The sequence below is a fragment of the Lycium ferocissimum genome, unplaced genomic scaffold (genome assembly GCF_029784015.1).
Source record: "Lycium ferocissimum isolate CSIRO_LF1 unplaced genomic scaffold, AGI_CSIRO_Lferr_CH_V1 ctg25924, whole genome shotgun sequence".
In the NCBI taxonomy this organism is placed as follows: Eukaryota; Viridiplantae; Streptophyta; class Magnoliopsida; order Solanales; family Solanaceae; genus Lycium; species Lycium ferocissimum.
This window is the reverse complement of record NW_026722584.1, coordinates 9,823-11,733: the sequence shown is the minus strand read 5'-3', so window position 1 is coordinate 11,733 and position 1,911 is coordinate 9,823. Positions and strand designations below refer to the sequence as shown.

Sequence of the window (1,911 nt, the reverse complement as noted above, 5' to 3'; positions counted from 1 at the left end):
GCTCTCTCGCCGACGGCCGAAAGAGAAAAGTCACAGCCGCGTAAGGACAAAGACAAGGTAGGAGGAGTGAACGGGTACTGCCTACAGATGTAGATGACGGCGAGTCTCAGAAACAGGTTCCATCTCGGTCCTCACATACTCAACTCCTGCTTCGTAGGAGTAGGAAGATCCTCGGCCCAATTTCCACACCCTTGTTTCTCCACCGTATGCTCGGTGCCGCAGATTGAGAGATGCCATCTATTTGCTAACCCAGTTAGTCCCTGCACAGGCCCAGCGGCAAGGTACGGGGCATGGTGATAGAGCAGTCAGTGCCAAAGCCCGTGATTTCATTAGTTTCAACCCTCCCGAATTCTTTAGGGTAAAATCGAATAAGGACCCACAGAACTTTATAGATGGAATGTTGAGAACATTACGGGTAATATATGCTTCAGATATTGAGTCGGTAGAGTTGGCCTCCTATAGATTACGGGATGTTGCGGTTCATTAGTATGTTGTTTGGATGTCTTCTAGATGAGTTAACACACCTCCACCGATATGGCAAGAGTTTGTTGATGCTTTTCTCAAACACTATTTGCCGCCAGAGGTTCGACAGGCCAGAGCTGATAGATTTTTTAATTTTAGACAGGGGAATATGAGTACCCTAGAGTATACTCTTCGTTTTAATTCTTTGGCCAGGTATGCTCCAGGCATGGTAGCTGACATGGGGAATCGCATGCACCAGTTTGTGAATGGTTTTGGGCCACATTTGATTGATGACTTTTTGACGGCCTCAGTTCAAGAGGGTATGGATATTCCTCACATTCAGGCTCATGCCCAAAATTTGGAAGAGCGGCAACAACAGCAAAGGAGTGAGCGTGAGCATGATAAGGGTTATAATAAGAGAGCTAGATCCTTACGCCCTGTCAGTGAGTTTAGAGGGGTCGCAGGGCAAGAATTCTAGGCCCCTCGTGCCATTTAAACACTGCTCCTCCAAATATCTTTAAGCTGGGAGATTTGATGGACCTATTCACTCCGGACCATGTCAGATTTTCAAGGCTTCGGGTTCTCAGTATAGGGGTAATTCAGGCCAGATGAGGCCGCCTTTACCACGGTGTACTCAGTGTGGTAAACTAAATTGGGGAAAGTACCGATTAGGTTCAAATATCTTTTACCCCTTCGGTCTGTCAGGCCATATTATGCGTGACTGTCAATCGAGAGGTGGTAGAGGTATGGTCCATCCTACAAGATCAGCAGCTGATTCTTCATCATCTGTACGCCCTCCGAGGCAAAGCTCATAGACACCAAAGAAGTCATGGCAGAGGTAGCAGGAGCAGAGCATCCGCCGAGCGGTCCCCGCCTTCGTATCTATGCACCGGGCCGGGATTTACGATCTTGAGTCTTTCCCCTCGAAGTTGTCAAAGGTATATTATCGCATCCTCACATGACGGTATGCATTGATTGATCTAGGTTGTAATAAAGATCATATGTTACTTGGTCAAGGTCGATTTGGGGTGAAACCCGAGCCAATTAAGCCTTTCGTTGTCTACACCGTTGCATGACCTTGTCACACCCTTAATCCGATAGGGGGTGTGATGGGCACCCGACCCTTACCTAGGGCCGAGCGAACCCGCTGACTCTCGTGATACTCAAATCATGCTGGGCCCTGAGATCACAACATAAATACATCATGAAAGGTTTTCAGAAATCAAATAAGCTTTTCATACTTTTTCAAATCAAACGAAGTCTATAATCGTATAAAATCCGTAGAATAATGCGTAACAATACGTCGGCTTATGGAGTCGCTTACAAACTGACATACTATATACATGACACCGTCCGAAAGTCTCTCTAACATGGAACGTGATACCATAACATAATACGGCGACTCGACAAAGACTGGAGAAAATGGAGCTCGCCAATCCCGCCGGAACA

General features: G+C 46.8%; 1 protein-coding gene across 1 annotated transcript; it reads left to right on the top strand.

The window, feature by feature from the left end:
- The first annotated feature begins 688 nt into the window (after positions 1 to 688).
- On the top strand, positions 689 to 1,277 carry LOC132043567 (uncharacterized). The gene is made up of 2 exons (XM_059434048.1): positions 689 to 901; positions 1,026 to 1,277. Exons 1-2 carry the CDS (start codon positions 689 to 691, stop codon positions 1,275 to 1,277), a joined length of 465 nt encoding a protein of 154 aa, XP_059290031.1.
- Positions 1,278 to 1,911: the final 634 nt, after the last annotated feature.